We start from the raw sequence: 17540 nt of genomic DNA, 5'->3' as shown, positions 1-17540 counted from the left end.
GAAAGAAGGAATCACTTCAAATTGTAGATATGCATAAGAAATTTATGTCAACAAGCCAAAATTTTCATGACAAAACTTCTAGAAAACGAATGCAAAGTGGGACAGAATCTATCTGCAGAAACAGGATGCTCAGTGTGGAGCAGAGCTAGGAAGGAAATATAAAGCAGACAGTTTAGTTAGATGGGTCAGATCCAAGGGACCTGCAAGACTTCTGTGATTCTGTATCTCTGAGAATGGCCCATACACAAAAATGTGCTCCATTCTACTAGGGTTTTCTCTCTTAGATACCAGTTTTGGAACGGATCCAGTCCCGGAAAGCAGTCACTCTAGTGTAAACACCGGGCTTATTAGGTTGTGCACATTCATCTCCCCAGCTCACTATTCCAGCAAGGTACCAGATATCTCTAGCATCTGGACTAACCAGTGGTCCTCCGGAGTCACCCTACAGGAGAAGGGAGAGATTAGTAATTAATAATTCAGTTCATTAAAGCAGTATTCTTTATTTTTCTAACGAGTTTAATGAAAGGGGTGGTATTCAAAAGTTTTCAGTGTTCTCAAATGCAGAAGAAATTCTCCATGTCAGGAATTCACATAAGGGAGAAGGTCCACTACCTGGAGTATTGGCTTACATTCATAGGTCAGTACACTGAGATTAGAGGCACCATGTCTTTGGATAACAATACTCTTATCTGGTATATCTGAGAAGATAATTCCTCATATTCCTTATCAGTGTGACATAGCTCCCAAAAGAATGGTGAGTCTGTTACTGATAAAAAGTGTGACATAGCTCCCAAAAGAATGGTGAGCCTATTACTGATAAAAAGCACAGACACTACAGTCAGATACCTGGGTTTAAATCTCCAGTCTGGCTCTTCCAGCTGGCTAAGACCTTTAATTTACATATTTAATTGTCTTAATAATACCTATCTCCAGTGATAATTTTGAAGATTATGTAAGACAGTAAGTATAAAGTGCTTAGCATGGAGCCTGGCATAAATCAGAACTTAGTAAATACATATTTAAAACCAGAAATTCCAATTGTTTAAGCCTTGTTAACTCTAAAGAGCTGTTTCTTTATACAGGTCATAAAAACAAGGTACAGGCTGATTTTTCCTCAAAATCCTGGGATCTCTAATATTGACCACCCATTAAATGTTCAGCACTCTATGGAGCTCTTAATTAATTACATATTATCTCATTAACTCATGTAATTCTGGCAACAAAATGTGAAGTTTCATTTTCTCCATTTTAGCAATAAGGAAACCAAAACTCACAGAAATTAAGTAATTTGCCTGATGGTACATGTTATTCAGGGGCAGAAATGAATTTGAATCCAGAGCAATCTAACTCAAAAGCCCAGATTTCTTCCCCTGCATTACATTAACTTCCTTGTGCAATTTCTTTTGTTCATGTAAAAATATTAAGTAATACTAATGGTAACTGAATTTGTAATAATGTGTCTGTAATTTTTAAATCAATTAACAATAAGTGTTTACCCATACCCTCAAAGTCATAGGAGATGTCAAAAGAGTGTAAATACATGGGCCTTGCCCTCAGGTAGCACACAAATAAATCATTTTGATAACTGAAGCCCAAAGCTATATGAAAGCAGAGCAGATTAGGATGAAGAAATAGAAGATTCCAGAGATCACAAAATTTAAATCTATTTAAGAGAAAGGTGCAAATGAGTCTGAGAAAAAAGTAATTAAGGAAAAAAGATAGCAGTGTACTTAACAACCTTGCAAGTTGCATCAGGTGATGTCCACCAACAAGTATCAAAAGATAGTCTGTCCTGCTAAAACTAGTTAGCTTACACATGATTGGTGAATGGGGGAGTTATATCAGTATAAGCTAGAGATTGTGATGGTTTATATGTGTTTTGTCTTCAGCAGGGAAGCCAGAATAATGAGAGTAGAATTATAATCTTCAGAAGAAGAGGAAAAAGCTCTCACCTGAGCTGTTGCACAGGCAGAGGTCTTTGGGGCTCCCCCCCTTTTTTTTTTAAGATTTTGTTTACTTAGTTGAGAGAGTGAGTGAGAGAGAGCACAAGCTGGAGGAGGGGCAGAGAGAGAGGGAGGAGCAGACCTCCCACTAAATAGGGAGCCTTGGGGTTCTACTTAAAGAAAGTATTTAAAAAGTGCCTGTGCCCTGGACTTCCCCTGCCAGAGAAGCACACCACAGCCTCATTCCATTCATGGATCCTGGCAGGTTGCACTTTCTCCTCTGCTCAGTGTTACCCTTTCATGTTCATTGTCTCAGCCCCAGCAAGCTGGTACTTCCACTCTGTCATTTCTGTGCATTTTTTAACAAACCCTAAGTCAGCCACCAGCCACCCTGGGCATTCTGCCTGCCCACACTCTCCAAGCTATTTTTCAAGATACAATTTTGCTGCTGTTGTTAATTCTCTGGGTACAAAGTTGCAGAGACTTTGAGGGATCTGTTGGTCTGTCTCTAGCCCTATTTTTCCATAAATCCTGTTCTTTTTAGTGAGTGGTTTAGTGAGAAACAGGAAGTTTAATCAAGAATGTACATATCATAACAGAAACTTTTGAAACTAGAAGCCAAACCAGGAAGCAAATTTAGTGATTAAGATATGAAGTAATGAAGGAATAGACTAGGGTGTTAAACAGAAAGAATGGGGACAGAGATACATTTGAAAGACATGGTAAAGGGGAAAAATATCTCCTAAGACTTAATTGATTATATGTGAAGAAGATCTAAAAGTAAAAGAAGACTTCAACAATAATGAAACCCAGTAACATAAAGGAGAAACTTGAAAATGGAAAAACAGATACAGACATACCTCACTTTATTATGCTTTCTTTTTTTTTTTTTAAAGATTTTATTTATTTATTTGAGAGAGAATGAGAGAGAGAGAGAGCATGAGAGGAGGGAGGGTCAGAGGGGGAAGCAGACTCCCCGCTGAGCAGGGAGCCCGATGTGGGACTCGATCCCGGGACTCCAGGATCATGACCTGAGCCGAAGGCAGTCGCTTAACCAACTGAGCCACCCAGGCGCCCCTATTATGCTTTCTTTATTGCACTTTACAGATACTGTATTTTTTACAAATAGAAAGTTTGTGGCAATCCTTTGTCGAGCAACTCTATTGGTGCCATTTTTCCATTTTGTGTCTCTGTGTCACAGTTCAGTAATTCTCACAATATTTTTAACTTTTTCATCATTATTATATTTACTGTGGTGATCTGTCATCAATGATCTTTGATATTACTATTGTAATTGTTTTGGGGTGCTATGAACTGTGCCCATAAAAGAGGGGAAACTAAATAAATGTGTGTGTTCTGACTGCTCCACCAACCAGACATTCCCCCATCTCTCTTCTTCTCTTTAGGCCTCCCTACTCCCAAAAACACAACAATATTGAAATTAAGCCAATTAATAACTCTACAACGGCCTCTAAATGTTCAAGTGAAAGGAAAGTGGTGTGTTTCTCACTCTAAACCAAAAGCTAAAAATAATTAAGCTTAATGAGGAAGCATGTCAAAAGCTGAGATAGGCTGAAAGCTAGGCCTCTTGATTCAAACATCCAAGTTACTAATGCAAATGAAAAGCTCTTGAAGGAAATTAAAATGGCCACTCCAGTGAATACATGAATGATAAGAAACCAAACAGACTTACTTTTGATACGGAGAGAGTTTTAGTGGTCTGGATAGAAGAAGAAACAAGTCACAACATTTCCTTAAGGCAAAACCTAATCCAGAACAAGGCTCTAACTCTCTTCAATTCTGTGAAGGCTGCAAAAGCTCGGAAAGCTGCAGAAGGAAAGGTCAAAGCTGGCAGAGATTGGTTCATGAGATTTAAAGAAAGGAGTTGTAACCATAACACCAAAGTGCAAGGTGACAAGGTAGCTGCTGATGTAGAATTTGCACCAAAGTTATCCAGAAGATGTAGCTAAGATAATTCATGAAGATGGCTTCACTAAACAACATATTTTCTATTTTTTTTAAGATTTTCATTTATTTATTTGACAGAGAAAAACCCCGAGAGAGCACAGGCAGGGGGAGCAGCAGAGGGAGAAGGAAAAGGAGAAGCAGGCTCCCTGCTCCCTGCTGAGCAGGGAGCCTGATGTGGGGCTCTATCTCAGGACCCTGGGATCATGACCTGAGCCAAAGGCAGACCCTTAACCAACTGAGCCACCCAGGTGCCCCACACAGATTTTCAATGTAGATGAAACAGCTTTTTTATTGGAAGAAGATCCTATCTAAGACTTTCATAGCTAAAGAGGAGAAGTCAATGCCTGGCCTCAAAGCTTCAAGAACAGGCTGACTCTCTTGTTAGGGGCTTATGCAGCTGGTGACTTTAAGTTGAAGCCAATGCTCACATACCATTCTGAAAAATCCTAGGAACCTTAAGAATTATGATAGATCTACTCTTCCTGTGTTCTAGAAATAGAACAAGAAGGCCCAGATGACAGCACGTCTGTTTACAACATGCTTTACAAAATATTTGTAAGTCTACTGTCAAGAAAAACTGCTCAGAAAAAATAATCTCTTTCAAAATATTACTGCTCATTGTCAATACAACTGGTTCTCCAAGAGCTCTGATAGAGATGTACAGAAAGATTAATGTTGTTTTCATGCCTGCTAACATATGGTTCAAGGGGTAATTTTGATTTTCAAGTCTTACTGTTTAAGAAATACATTTTGTAAAGGCTATTGCTGCATGGATAGTGATTCCTCCGATGAATCTGGAAGGTAAATTGAAAATCTTCAGGAAAGAAATCACCATTCTAGATGCCTTTAAGAACATTTATGATTCATGGGAAGAGGCCAAAATATCAACATTAAATGGAATTTGGAAGAAGGTGATTTCAACTCTTATGGATGACTTTGGTGTTTGAGACTTCAGTGGATGAAGTCACTGCAGATGTGGTGCAAATAGCAAAGGTGGAGCCTGAAGATGGGACTGAATTGCTACAATTTCATGATAAAACTTGAATGGACAAGGAATTGCCTCTTATGGATGAACAAAAAAAGTGGTTTCTTGAGATGGAATCTACTCCCAGTGAAGATGTTGTAAAGATTGTTGAAATTACAACAAAGGTTTTAGAATATTATATAAACTTAGTTGGTAAGGCAGTGGCAGAGTTTGAGATGACTGACTCCAATTTGAGATAAGTTCTACTGTGGATAAAATGCTATCAAACAGCATCTCATGCTATAGAGAAATCATTCATGAAAGGAAAATCTAAGTGGCAAACTTCATTATTGTCTTACTTTGAGAAATTAACTCAGCCACCCCAACCTTGAACAACCACCACCCTGATCAGTCAGCAGCCATCAACACTGAGGCAATATCCTCCAGAAGCAAAAAGATTACAACTCACTGAAAGCTCAGATGATGATTAGCAACTTTTAGCAATAAAGTACTTTTAAATTATGGTATGTGCATTGGTTATTTTAAACAATGTTATTGCATACTTAATAGACTATAGTCTAGTGTAAACATAACTTTTATATATACTGAGAAACCAAAAAATTCATTTGACTCATACACAGATTTTAGTCTTATACTAAACATTAAAACTTATAAATGAAAATGGTTTCGGAGTAGGTGGAAGTGTGAGACTGAATTGGGCAAGAGTTTAATTCTGATTATGTAGTTTTGGAAGTCATTAAAGGGAAAGCTGAGTTCAGAGAAAAGATCGTTTCTTTCAGGGAGTATATAGAGAAGAGAGAAAAATTTCACCTAAGACCTGAGTCTTGATGGATAGTGAGTCTTAAGGTGGGGGGCAGAGAAAAAGAAACCAAAATAAGGAACCAGAAATAAGTGATGGGAGAAAGAGGAGGGGAAATCAGCATATTTCAGGATCATAGAACCCAAAGAAGAATCATATTTTAAGAAAGAGGAAATAGCCAAATGGCACTGAGGTGAGAAAGAGTAGGAGATCCAAGGAAAGATTTTTGCATATGATGTTACTGATGATTTTTGAGATCTTTAAAATATATGGAACTGGTCAAGTGTCAAAAATTGTGGACACTATGGGGCGCCTGGGTGGCTCAGATGGTTAAGGGTCTGCCTTCGGCTCAGGTCATGATCCCAGGGTCCTGGGATCGAGTCCCGCATTGGGCTCCCTGCTAGGCTCTCTGCCTCTGGCTCTCTCTCTCTCTCTGACTCTTATGAATAAATAAATAAAACATTTTTAAAAAATTGTGGACACTAGACATATAATGGGGAAAAAAACTGGTACCAGAGAGAGGAAAAAAATGGTTTCCAGAGATAGGAAAGCATGGTTTTGTAATCATAGAGTTAAACTTAGTTCCTTCTCTTTAATTCCCCAAATGTATAAGGAACATTAACATCTAATACCATCATAGAGGTGGCATTGTACAGTAGAGGACATATTTGCAGATGAAATTATATGACATCTGGGATTTACTTCAAAAAAGATCTGAAAAAATAGGGTGGGGAAGGAAGTGTTGAGAGGATTGTGTTAAGATATATAAGGATAAAGTAAAATTGGCCATGAGCTGGTAATTGTTGAAGCTAGGTTATGAGTACATAGGGGTTCATTATACGGCTCTCTCTACTTATGCATACATTTGAAATTTTCTGTAATAAAAAATTTAGAATACTAAAGAGGCATATAGCTGTATGTTTAATGTGCACTCCTCTCAGACTTTTAGGAAGGAAGTTGCCATAAATAGAAACTGAGATATTTGAATGGAGATCATAAATGATGATCACAAATGCAAAATCACAAGTTTTAGTAAAGTTAGAGGCAAATGCGATGAAGGAGATTAAGACAACAGAAGATCTAGAATATCTAAACTATGATTCTATGACGGTCAAGAAGCCAAATAAAATACAACTGATTCTTGCTATTCACAGCAGTTGTTTTTTATGAAGTACCCATAAACCCAGAATTAGTGAATGCTGAATCATTGCCTCCTGGGGAAAATAAAGGGTTTGATTTCCATGAGTCTCTGGTCATATTTTCATCAACTGATCAACACATAACCATATTTTATGCATGTTTCTGTTTAAAGACACATTATTTAAGATATATTATTAATTCATCAATGTTGAACTCATAGCCAACAGCCCTGTAACTCATGCCTGAATGATGCTTACCTAACACACATATTTTCTCAATGAGTCACATCACTACCTTCTTGTACTTTACTTCGGCTCTATACTTGGGGACTATTTTAAACAGCAAAGCCACCAACAAAAAGCACAAAAATGAGGAAAATGTGGCATTAAATGGAACAAAAAAGGGACACAAGTTTATGGTGTGAAAGCTGAAACAAGAAGGCAGTCCATCTCCTTTTTTGACCTCAGGTGGGAACATGTGCATTGGGTGACTCAAATTTTTTGCCACTCTGCATATGTTCATGAATGATCACAAAAGTGCCTTGATGATTGATTTGGGGTTTACAAACAAATTTTAGCAAATAGGTGAATTCATAAGTACAGTATCTGCAAATAATGAAGATTATGTGTATATTTTCAAGTGACTTTTATTAAATTGGTTTTATTTTAGTATTTTATTCACAGGATCAACTTGAGTTTTCTGTAGAATTTTGTAATGGGACCAATCTATATTGTTCCATGTTTTCCTCCAGGAATAATCAAGGCTTCAGAGGAGACAAAGAAACACAATGAGTTAAGACTAATCTTGAGTGTTTGCCAGGAGTGTGGAGAAAGGTCAACTGGGTGAAAGAGTTTAATATAGCAGATTGAAAAATGCTGGATTGACTGACCCAGAGGTGAAAGTTGGGAATGGACAATGGTGAAGTCGGTCATGGATTAAGTGAAGTAAAACCAATGAAAGCAAACAACAACCACAACAAACAAACAAACAAAAAATAGGTTCAGTGTGTATATGAGAGAGAAAAAACATGAAAAACTGAAAAAAATTCTTAGAAATGAATGATATACCACTGTATGGACCTAGATTGGAAAACATACAGAATAACATGTAATTTCAAAAACCAGTTTGAAGCTCAGAGGAGTGCACATTAAACATAAGATCTGTCAAATCACGAAATTAAAATTATAGGAGTATTTACAGGTGTACCCAAGGAATCAGTATTGGCCTTGATTCTATCAGCAATGTAGATGAAGACGTAGAGGTCATAGCTGTCATAGTGGGCAAAGTCACGTTGATGATGCTAGCCTATATACTGGAAAGCAAAAGCAGGATTCAAAATGATGCCTATGCTCTGGACCAAGATAAAATAGAATTACTTATTTTTTTACCCAAACTAAATTTAAAAGATAATAACTAATTAATTTTTTAAAAACTGGACTTTAGAAATAAATATAAAAAATTCTGAAAGGTAGATAGAAGAAGCCAGGAAAGCTAGGAAACTTAGGACTCAAGGAATGACACAACAGTGAGGTCCCTGAATTTACTTTTTTGCTCCACTTATCCTGAACAGAGAGCTTAAAAAAATGTCAATCTAGCAACCTGCCAACAGATACAGATGAAAAAGAAGCCTCAAGAAAAGCTTTCTCTCTCCAGTCAAAGAAACAAAAAAGGGGCAAACTATGGAGAATAAAAAACTTTTAGATAATATCTGCTCTACTTCAGCCAAACACAGAAAAAACTGTGGCCCCATCCCAACCCCATCAGCAAAGGCAAAGTAGGGAGCCTAGACTTCTATCCATACCAGGCTGTAAGAAGGCCCACTTCCCAACCAGAGAAGGCTGAGTTGGAAACCAGACTTTCATTTCTGCCAGGTAATAATGAAACTCTTCTCTCTCTTTCTTATGGGGACCAGCTGGGGAGCATAGATTACAACCCAGGGGAAATGAGACCTACCTCTCTCACTCAGTTACGGTGATGTCAAAGGAGACCTAGTGGAAAGTCAGGCTTTACCCACTGCCAACAGTAATGAGGCCACTACCCCATGATGTCTGTAGAGGCCACAAAGGGAGCAGTAACAAGGTTCTCCCAGCCAGAGTGATATCAGAAAAGCTTAATACAGAGCCTAAAATTCTACCTCCATCCAGCAGTAACAAAGCTCTTCTCCCCTACCTGGATGTGAAAGGAGGATGAGTAGGAAATGAGATAGCATCAACTACTCCATCCAGTGTTATGTCAGAGGAAGCATGCTAAAACAGAAGAATTTAAATAAGATCCAGAGTCTTATAATACTCAAAATGTCCAAGATATACCTGGAAATCACTTATCATACAAAGAACTAGGAAAATCTCAACTTGAATGAGAAAAGACAATCAACAGATACTGACACTGAGATGACACAGATATTGGAATTTTCTGACAAAATTTTAGAGCAGCCATGACAAAAATGTCTTAATGAGCAATTACCACTATGCTTGAAACAAATTAAAAAATAAGACATTTCAGCAAAGAAATAGCAGATATACAGAAAGATCAAATGAATATATTAGACTGAAAAATGCAATAATCAAAAAACTGATTGGATGGGCTCAATGGGACAAAGATGACAGAAGAGAGAATCAGTGATCTTGAAGATAGAATAATAGAAATTATCCAGTCTGGGGGTGCCTGAGTGGCTCAGTCATTAAGCGTCTGTCTTCAGCTCAGGTCATGATCCCAGGGTCCTGGGATCGAGCCCCGCATCAGGCTCCCTGCTCCACGGGAAGACTGCTTCTCCCTTTCCTACTCCCCCTGCTTGTGTTCCCTCTCTCACTGTCTCTCTCTCTGTGTCAAAAAATTAAATAAATAAATCTTAAAAAAAAAAAAGAAATTATCCAGTCTGAGCAATAGAATCATGAATGGGGGAGAAAAATAAACAAAAGCTCAGGGACCTCTGAGCCTGTGACAAAAGAACTAACATTCTTATTATTTGACTCCCAGGAGGATACAAAAAAGAGAGTGGGGCTGGGAAAGCATTCAAAGAAATAATGGCTGAAACTTTCCCAAATTTGTCAATGGACATAAATCCGCACATCCAAAAAGCTGAGTAAAGATATTTTATTTATTGATAAAAATTTTTAAAAATTAAATAAAAAATAAGTAAAAAAGCTGAGTAAACCCCAAACAGGATAACCCAAAGAAATCCATGCCAAGACACATAATCAAACTTCTGATAACTAAAGACAAAGAAAAATCTTGAACACAACAATACAGAAATGGCAGCTCATTTACAGGGAAAAAACAATTCTAGTAATAGCACATTTCTCACCAGAAATCACAGAGGCCATGATCTAAATGCTGAAAGAGAAGAACTGCCAATCCTAAATTCTATATCTGACAAAATTATGCTTCAGGAATGAATAAGAAATAAAGAATGTGAACACAGAAAATCTGAGGGAATTTGTCATCAGCAGATCTACACTAAAAAAAAAGGCTAAAGGAAGTTTCTAAAACAGAAAAGGAATGATAAAAAATATCTTAGAAAATGGGGAAGGAATAAAGAACAAAATTATGAATAAATAAACTTGCCTTCTACTCTTGAGTTTCTAAGTTATGTTTGGAACTTGAAGCAAAAACTTTATCTAATGCGGTTCTCAATGTGATGTAGAGGAAATATTAAAATTTACATCAATATTATCATTATAAATGGGGAAAGGTAAAGAGGTTTAAGGGGAGGTAAGTTTTCTATTCTATGCTCCATTCGAACTAGTAAAATCTCAACACCAGTAGATTGTGTTAAGTTATGTATATACAACTTAAAGGAACCACAAAAATTTTTCCACAGAGATAACCTAGTCAAAAATACTAATAGATAAATCAAAATGGAATTCTTTAAAAAGCTACATAAGTATGATTCTATTTATATAACACTCCCAAAATTACAAAATTGTAGAGATGGAAAACAGATTCATGATTGGCAGGTATTAGTGATGAAAGAGTGATACAGGATTGACATCGGCCATAGCGACTGCTTTCTAGATATGTCTCTAGAGGCAAGGAAAACAAAAGCAAAAATAAACTATTAGGACTTCATCAATTATTCAACAATAAAAATCTTCTGCACAATGAAGGAAACAATCAACAAAACTACAAGGCAACCTACAGAATGGGAGAAGATTTTTGCAAATGACATATCTGATAAGGGGTTAGTATCCAAAATATATAAAGAACTTATAAAATTCAAGGCCCCAAAAATGAATAATCCGATTTAAAAATGTGCAGAGGACATGAATGGACATTTTCCCAAAGAAGACATACAGGTAGCCAATAGACATGAAAAGATGCTCAACATCACTCATCATCAGGTATATGCATGTCAAAACCACAGTGAGATATCACCTCACACCTGTCTGAATGAGTAAAATCAACAATACAAGAAACAACAGGTGCTGGCGAGGATGTGGAGGAAAGGAGAACCCTCCTACACTGTTTGTGGGAACGCAAGCTGGTGCAGCCACTCTGGAAAACAGTATGGAGGTCCCTCAAAATGTTAAAAATAGAACTACCCTATGATCCAGCAATTGCACTATGAGGTATTTAACCAAAGAATACAAAAAATACAAAACTTAAGAAAAAAAAGAAAGTGATAGAGAAGTAAGTGTTACTATAAAGGAGATCTTTGTGGTGATGGAACAGTTCTCAATTGCAGTGATGGTTACACAACTCTGCACATGTAACAAAATGCCATTGAACTAGAAGCACACATTGCACCAATGTCAATTTCCTAACTTTTATATTGTACTATAGGAATGTGAGATGTCATGTTTGGGGGAAATGAGGTGAAGAATATATGAGAACTCTCTGTAAACTTTCTATAAATCTATAATGTTTTCAAAATAAAAAGTGAACAAAAAATTCTGCAGCATACTAATAGGTCAAACCATGTACCTGGCACGCATCTCTTTTTCCTTTCAAGAAGCCAGCACATAACATTCTAGGAGTTATGGCACCATTGTAAGACTGGGGTTCGTTACAGGTTTGAGTGTCTATGAGATCCACTTGTACTTGCCAAAGATGATTTTGACTACCACCTAAAGGAAGAAAATAGTCTTTATATTTGCATATATACGTATATTCTATAAACTTAAGAAAATCATAATTATTGGATGAGATGGCAATTTAGGATATGTCTTTTTTTTCAGGTACAGTCATATTTTGGGGAAAAAAATTTCCTAACTACTTTAAATGAAAACATAGGTACCTATTAGAGAATCTCAAGTTGTTTAAGTGATTTCCATCCCATGGCAAATCTGAGAATGTAATTTCAGTAGGGAGAATGGTGACCTTATGATTCTCGCATGTTCACAATTGGGTATATTAATGATCCCCAATCTCTTATGTGGTTAATTCCCTAGTAAAACGTTCAGCCATATTTACTATTTCAGACACCTTACCAAACACCATTACTACAATAGTAGGGAGGCACTTGATAGAGTAAACTAAAGCAATGAAGGAATGTATGTGTCTTCTAAATGACCTAGTTCACAAATAGTGTCTGACTTACCCAGGTCCATATGACCAACTGACCAACATATTTTAGCATAATGACATTCCATTCTTTAAATACCTTAGAATACCAAATTGGGTTACTATGGTTTGATTTCTCTTCAGATGCTCACCATCATTTTGCAGTGCTCCAAATCCTGTCACAAACATCTCATTGCCTGGGTGGAACTCATAGGATGCATCAGGGAGACAAATCCTATGTACTGCATTTGTGTAGGGAACAGGGCTAGAAAGCTCTGCAACTGAAATATCGTAGTCATGTGATGGGTACTTATATTTTTCATGGACAAATATCCTTCGAAGGCCTTGCTTCATCTTTGGAGGCTTTATTGTTACTCCAAAGGAAACAGTCCATCTGTCTGGGTCCTTATACCTGAGGAAAAAGTACGAAGAATAAATTTCACTTTACCATACTACCACTGTAATGACTTATATTAAACGATTTAGGTTGCTGGTGTCAATATAAGTTTTCTTTTTAAAATGACAGTTTCTATATAAAGAAACAAACTCTAATCTGAGAATCAGGCTCGGGAGTAACATCAGGTAGAAAAACCACAGTGGCATGTTTTTTAGGAGACACATGCCACTCTGCATCTGAGTTGCTCACCCCAGATCCTAGGGCTTTTTGACATTTCTAGGAATCAGTGACTCCAAGAGACATATGGAAAGCATATTTTATACAGAATGAAAGAACTAAATGTATTCTACGCACCATGTTCCCTATCCACAAACATACACATTTCTCTGAAAACTGAAAAAGCTACACATAAATATAACTAAACATAACTATCCTGTGTACATAGTCATTTTGCATTGGGTTGAAAGGTCTCTATTCTTTGGAATACAACTAGTCACCTTACTCAGCTGAATTTGTTACTACCAAATTTCTTCATACTTAATTCTTTCTTGCCATGTGAAATTTCCCCACTGAGATCAAACCTTCCATCTCCCATCCCCATCTCTGATAAATATAAAGCAGAGAGATATGGCTCTTTGACATCAAGCTCAAAGTCAAAAAATGATTTTAAAACTTCTTTAAAACTCCTGCTTCCTTTGACAAATTATTATTTATTTATCAATGGATAATTTATCTCCGTGTACTTTGATGCCATTTCCATTTCCAGGCTATTAAACCTCTTATTAAGGTTTATGAGTGTCCCACTCTGTGATGTATATTTTATCTTTATATTAAACTCATCTCTTTCCAACTTCATGAGGTATTTCCTTCCTGCCACGCCCCAATGTACTTTGCTTACAAGTCATTCACAAGCCAGTCATTCACAAGCCAGTCATTCAGGACTTACATTCTAAAGCAGTGAGCAGCACTCACAAGCCATGTGCTATTAATTAAAGTTGCTCCACAGCGATGGATTCCATCCCACTGCAGACTAGCTTGCCATGGCCATTCACCTTCTTCTACCTGTGTCCCACCGACGATCCTGAGACTCTGACTTGTAGTTTTACTCCTTCGTGTCCCACAGCCTGCCAAAGAGAAATGATGCCTTACCTAACAGTTACTTTTAAGTATCAAATTGTGTCACTATCTCAAATTTCTTTTGAACTTTGTGCTCCAATAGTATCAGATATTTTCTCTTGTTCTTACTGTTTCTTCAACTATAGCGGTTCACTAATTTAACAACTATTCATCTTGTAAGATTGAAGTCAATCATTACGTCCTCTAGGATGCCTTCTCTAACAGTTGCTCTGCCCACAAACTGGATTAGTTATTTAATTTAATTTTATTATGTTATGTTAGTCACCATACAGTACATCATTAATTTTTGATGTAATGATCCACGATTCATTGTTTTGGTATAACACCCAGTGCTCCATGCAGTACATGCCCTCTTTAATACCCATCACTGGGCTAACCCATCCGCCCACTCTCCTCCCCTTTAAAACCCTGTTTGTTTCTCAGAGTCCAGAGTCTCTCATGGTTCGTCTTCCCCTCTGATTCCCCCCCTTCATTTTTCCCTTCCTTCCCCTAATGTCCTCCATGCTATTCCTTATGTTCCACAAATAAGTGAAACTGTATGATAATTGACTTTCTCTGCTTGACTTATTTCACTTAGCATAATCTCCTCCAGTCCCATCCATGTTGATGTAAAAGTTGGATATTCATCCTTTCTGATGGCTGAGTAATATTCCATTGTATATATGGACCACATCTTCTTTATCCATTCATCTGTTGAAGGGCATCTTGGCTCTTTCTACAGTTTGGCTATTCCGAACACTGCTGCTATGAACATTGGGGTGCATATGGCCCTTCTTTTCACTACATCTCCGTCTTTGTGGTAAATACCCAGTAGTGCAATTGCTGGGTCATAGGGTAGCTCTATTTTTAAATTTTCTGAGGCACCTCCACACTGTTTTCCAAAGTGGTTGTACCAACTTGCATTCCCAATTCCCACCTTCAGTGTAAGAGGGTTCCCCGTTCTCCACAACCTCTCCAACATTTGTTGTTTCTTGCCTTGTCAATTTTTGCCATTCTAACTGGTGTAAGGCAGTATCTCAATGTGGTTTTGATTTGAATTTCCCTGATGGCTAATGACGATGAACATTTTTTCATGTGTCTGTTAGCCATTTGTATGTCTTCTTTGGAGAAGTGTCTGTTCATGTCTTCTGCCCATTTTTTGACTTATTTGTTTTTTGGGTGTTGAGTTTGAGAAGTTCTTTATAGATCTTGGAAATCAGCACTTTGTAGTGTCATTTGCAAATATCTTCTCCCATTCTGTGGGTTCCCTCTTCGTCTTCATCATAATCATCATCTCTCTCTCTATATGTGTGTATATATATACATAGCTATATATGTCTGTCTCTATTTGCATGTATATATGCTAATATAGTTACCAGTACTAATTATATTTATACTAGTTATACATATTATATATACACTATTTAAATATATTATTTATATATAAACATTGTTTATAACAGGTTTATATATATATATACACACTAATATAGTGTATATACACTAATTATAATATAGCATATATATACATATATACCTTGATTTTATATATACATATATTACATATTTATATATATATATAGTTTATAACAGGATTTCTCAACCTTGACACTATTGACATTTTGAGATAGATAATTCTTTGTTGTGGATGACTGTGCTGTGCATCACAGGATATTTAGAAGAATCCCTGGCCTATACATATTAGGTGCCAGTAGCATCCCCCCTGCAATCATGATAACCAAAATGTCACAGTGGAGCATGACCCTGTGGGGGTCAAAATTACCCCTGTTTGAGAACTACTGCTTTAGAATTATGTGTTCATGCATTAGTCTCATACATCTAGTCTCAGAGTATGAGCTGCTTTAGGCAGGGATTATATCTCATCCATTTTATATCCCTTTTGCCTAACACACCACTAGCACACAACAGTTTCACAATAAATATTGGTGGCAAGAATATACACCATTGAGGTAACAATTATTCTTTGGTCTCATGTTTAATCAAGTTTGTGAATTAACCAATATTCTAAGCTGGTGAGTAGCGTAATTCCTTTCATCTTTTAAGACAAATATATTATGTACTAATTCCATAATTATCAAATGTATTCTCTAAATCACGGTCGGGTACTCTACTGTAGAGGAAGGGAAATACTAGGCCTAGAGTCAGTACTTTTAAAATATAGGTGAAGATATTATCTGGGCCTTCAGTAATTTTATTGATATACACCCCAGCACCATAATTGCCTGAAATTTCCATAGTATGGGATTAGTAACATCATGAAGATTTTATTTAGTGTAGAGTAACAGTAAGTTTCTGCCTGTAGCTAAAAAATACCAACATATAGATTATTTTTATATAATCTTTAGGAAACGTTTGTGAGAATGTATTGTAGATATCTGCAGTTAGAACATTGAGTCTTTTCTCCCTTCTTTAACACTTATACAACTCACTTCCACTGCACATCTTCTATAGGCACCTATATATCCACTCCATAGTTCTCCCAATTTTTTTTGTTCTTTAGTAATAAAATGTGCCTCAAAGATAAGATAAAGCATCCTGAGCTGTGCATAGACCAATCCAATTTTATTCTGACCCTATAATATCACACAAAGTAAGCCTAAGTGATCTAGTGTTAACTTTTTTACATTCAGGTAATGCAATTTTAATGAATATATCACACTTACAATTGTTCAGAAAGTTGTCTGTTTCTGTCTTGTTGATTTCTGAAATACACAGAAATGGTGAATAGAACAGGGCCAGCACATCAGAATTTCATAATGCCTCTGAATACTTCAAACAGGAAAGGCTGGTTAATTCCATTATAATACAGAACCTCTAGGTTGTAAATAAATAAATAAATAAATAAAGCAACACTGTTACATTATCATAGAGCATGTTCATTGCCTTGGGAAAAGGGAGATCTGAATAGTGTTTCTTTAACTTTAGCATGGATAATAGTCACATAAGGAGCATCTTTATACTGTCAATTCCTGTTTCTCTTCCCAGTAATTCTCACTAAGTAGTTTTGTAATGAAACCCAGGAATCTGAGTTTCATACCAGAAAATAAGATGCAGTATTTCCCCCTCTTGTGGAAATACTATTCTAAATCATAGTATTGATTCCCTAAATGCGATGATATTTTTACTATTATTTCAGGATTTTTCTTTTACTAAATTCATAGGAATAGTCCCATTTGTATAACAAACATGAGTGGCAGGTCCATAAATCTGTCCCTCATTTAAAAATAATGTTACCCCTTTCTAATCTTTCCTTCTGCTGAAATTTAGAAAGACAATTTGCCCTCTTTTCTACTCTAGCCCATGGCTCCTTAGCTTATTGACTTCTAAGCAGTCAGGCCCTAACCCTATGGAAACACTAAGCCAACCAACAGATACATAAAACTCTAAGTATTTGGGCACCTGGGTGGCTCAGACAGTTAAGAATCTGCCTTTGGCTCAGGTCATGATCCCGGGGTCCTGGGATCGAGCCCCGCATCGGGCTCCCTGCTCAGCGGGGAGCCTGCTTCTCCGTCTCCCTCTGCCTAACCTCTTGCTTGTGCTCTCTCTCTCTCTCTCTCTCTGTCAAATAATTAAACAAAATCTTTGGGAGAAAAAAAAAATTCTAAGCATTTAATGTCTTGATTCAGTAGATTTCCAAAGACCAAAACTGTTCTCTTTGAATATGGCATA

The 17540-nt window shown here is 36.8% G+C and overlaps 1 protein-coding gene across 1 annotated transcript in view; it reads right to left on the bottom strand.

The window, feature by feature from the left end:
* Positions 1-280: 280 nt before the first annotated feature.
* The window catches only part of LOC114206698 (transmembrane protease serine 11E-like), a 65080-nt gene continuing 47820 nt past the window's right edge, over positions 281-17540 (bottom strand). The window contains exons 6-10 of the mRNA XM_028100573.1: positions 16535-16573; positions 13681-13858; positions 12490-12749; positions 11759-11901; positions 281-442 (exon numbers count right to left, since the gene is read on the bottom strand). Of these exons, the coding sequence (XP_027956374.1) occupies positions 281-442; positions 11759-11901; positions 12490-12749; positions 13681-13858; positions 16535-16573 (782 nt within the window). The remainder of the gene's footprint in view (positions 443-11758; positions 11902-12489; positions 12750-13680; positions 13859-16534; positions 16574-17540) is intronic.

This window comes from Eumetopias jubatus, unplaced genomic scaffold, assembly GCF_037043125.1.
Source record: "Eumetopias jubatus isolate StellerSeaLion01/CBP00866 unplaced genomic scaffold, mEumJub1_p1.0 scaffold_2, whole genome shotgun sequence".
NCBI classification, from domain to species: Eukaryota; Metazoa; Chordata; class Mammalia; order Carnivora; family Otariidae; genus Eumetopias; species Eumetopias jubatus.
This window is presented reverse-complemented; position numbering and strand designations above follow the sequence as displayed.